The sequence below is a fragment of the Mandrillus leucophaeus genome, unplaced genomic scaffold (assembly GCF_000951045.1).
Source record: "Mandrillus leucophaeus isolate KB7577 unplaced genomic scaffold, Mleu.le_1.0 Scaffold363, whole genome shotgun sequence".
NCBI lineage: Eukaryota > Metazoa > Chordata > Mammalia > Primates > Cercopithecidae > Mandrillus > Mandrillus leucophaeus.
The window spans coordinates 1,139,448-1,141,570 of record NW_012103843.1 but is presented as its reverse complement, the minus strand read 5'-3'; the positions used below and the strand labels follow the sequence as shown (position 1 = coordinate 1,141,570).

Here is a 2,123-nt window from a genome sequence, read left to right as displayed (position 1 = left end):
GTGTCCGTGGTGGGGTGACTGTCTGGGTGTCCGTGGTGGGGGTGACTGTCTGGGTGTCCGTGGTGGGGTGACTGTCTGGGTGTCCGTGGTGGGGGCGACTGTCTGGGTTTCCGTGGTGGGATGACTGTCTGGGTTTCTGTGGTGGGGGTGACTGTGGGTTTCCATGGTGGGTTGACTGACTGGGTTTCGGTAGTGGGATGATTGAGTTTCCGTGGTGGGGTGACTGGGTTTCTGTGCTGGGGGTGACTGTGGGTTTCCGTGGTGGGGGTGACTATCTGGGTTTCTGTGCTGGGGGTGACTGGGTTCCTGTGGTGGGGTGACTGGGTTTCTGTGGTGGGGTAACTGTCTAGACTCCCATGGTGGGGTGACTAGGTTTCCGTGGTGGGGTAACTGGAGGTGTGGTAGGGGTGAACATTATCCATGGTGGGGTGACTGAGCTTCCTTCCACTGATGCACTGTTTGTCATCTGCAGCGGACTCTGACAAGCGTCATGCCAGTGACTTTGCCCTGTGGAAGGCGGCCAAACCCCAGGAGGTGTTCTGGGCCTCTCCCTGGGGACCCGGGAGGCCGGGCTGGCACATCGAGTGCTCTGCCATCGCTAGGTAAGGTGCCTGCCGCTTCGTGGGGGTTGGGGCTCACGTTTCCCTGGTGCCTGCTCAGGGCAGCAGAGGATGTGCATGGGAACAGGTGCAGCCTGGCATGTGTGCCCACAGGTGGTTTTTTGGGAAGAGATTTTTCTGGAGTGTGACAGGCCATGGGAGGCGGTGAACCAGACCCATGACCCATCAAGCTTTCCTGACCTCAGCACCTTCTCCATTTAGTGGAGGGGCTGCTTTTTGGTTCACACTTGCAGCTGCCCTGTGCCCTTACCCTTCTCTGCAGTTGCTGGTCTTCGGGGCCCTGGAGCAGAGTGCTTGCACCTACATCCCCCCTCGCTTCGCACTTCTCTAGCCCCCAAATCCCTCTCCGCCTTCCCGCCAGCTCTTCTAGCTCAGGCAACTCACACGCCAGGGTGCTCTCCCACAGCACTGCTCTCCTGACCCACTGTGGCATCCCCTGCTCTGGAAACACCCTCTCTGTCCCTATTTCTGCCTCTCACTGGAGCCTTCTCCGCCTTCTCTCTGGTCCTTTTTGGATGCGCCTCAGGTGTCCACACCCTATGGCTCTGCCCGAAGCCAGGGGCCCCTTAGGTGGGGCCTGTGAAAGGCAGCATACCACCCGTGCCCTGTGTCACGCAGCTGCCCATGGGGCTTGCCACGGTTAGTTTTCTTTTTTTTTTTTTGAGATGGAGTTTCGCTCTTTTTGCCCAGGCTGGAGTGCAATGGCGCGATCTTAGCTCACCGCAACCTCCACCTCCCGGGTTCAAGTGAATCTTCTACCTCAGCCTCCTGAGTAGCTGGGATTACAGGCATGCGCCACCACCCTGGCTAATTTTGTATTTTTAGTAGAGATGGGGTTTCTCCATGTTGGTGAGGCTGGTCTTGAACTCTCGACCTCAGGTGATCTGCCCACCTCGGCCTCCCAAAGTGCTGGAATTACAGGCGTGAGCCACCGCACCTGGCACACAATTAGTTTGTTACTGTGGTGCTGGTTTGTCTGGCCTGACCCTCTGCAGGCATCAGGGTACCCGGCCGCGCATTTAGACTGTTCCCAGTGTTTCACTGTTACAGATCTGCCTAGTGAATAACTGCGCATATGTTTCCTATTTGTAGAAATGGGGTTGGTTTGTTTTGTTTTTCCATTATACTTTAACTTATAGGGTGCAGGTGCACAATGTGCAGGTTTGTCACATATGTATACATGTGCCATGTTGGTGTGCTGCACCCATTAACTCGTCATTTACGTTAGGTATATCTCCTAATGCTATCTCTCCCCACTCCCCTCACCCCATGACAGGCCCCGGTGTGTGATGTTCCCCACCCTGTGTCCAAGTGTTCTCATTGTTCAATTCCCACCTGTGAGTGAGAACACGCGGTGTTCAGTTTTTTGTCCTTGTGATAGTTTGCTGAGAATGATGGCTTCCAGGTTCATCCATGTCCCTACAAAGGACATGAACTCATCCTTTTTTTATGGCTGCATAGTATTCCATGGTGTATATGTGCCACATTTTCTTAATCCAGTCT

The 2,123-nt window shown here is 55.0% G+C and overlaps 1 protein-coding gene across 1 annotated transcript in view; it reads left to right on the top strand.

The window, feature by feature from the left end:
• Positions 1-2,123, top strand: part of CARS2 (cysteinyl-tRNA synthetase 2, mitochondrial (putative)) — a 66,105-nt gene that overhangs the window by 25,481 nt on the left and 38,501 nt on the right. The window contains 1 exon segment of the mRNA XM_011989788.1: positions 473-602. Within this exon segment, the coding sequence (XP_011845178.1) occupies positions 473-602 (130 nt within the window).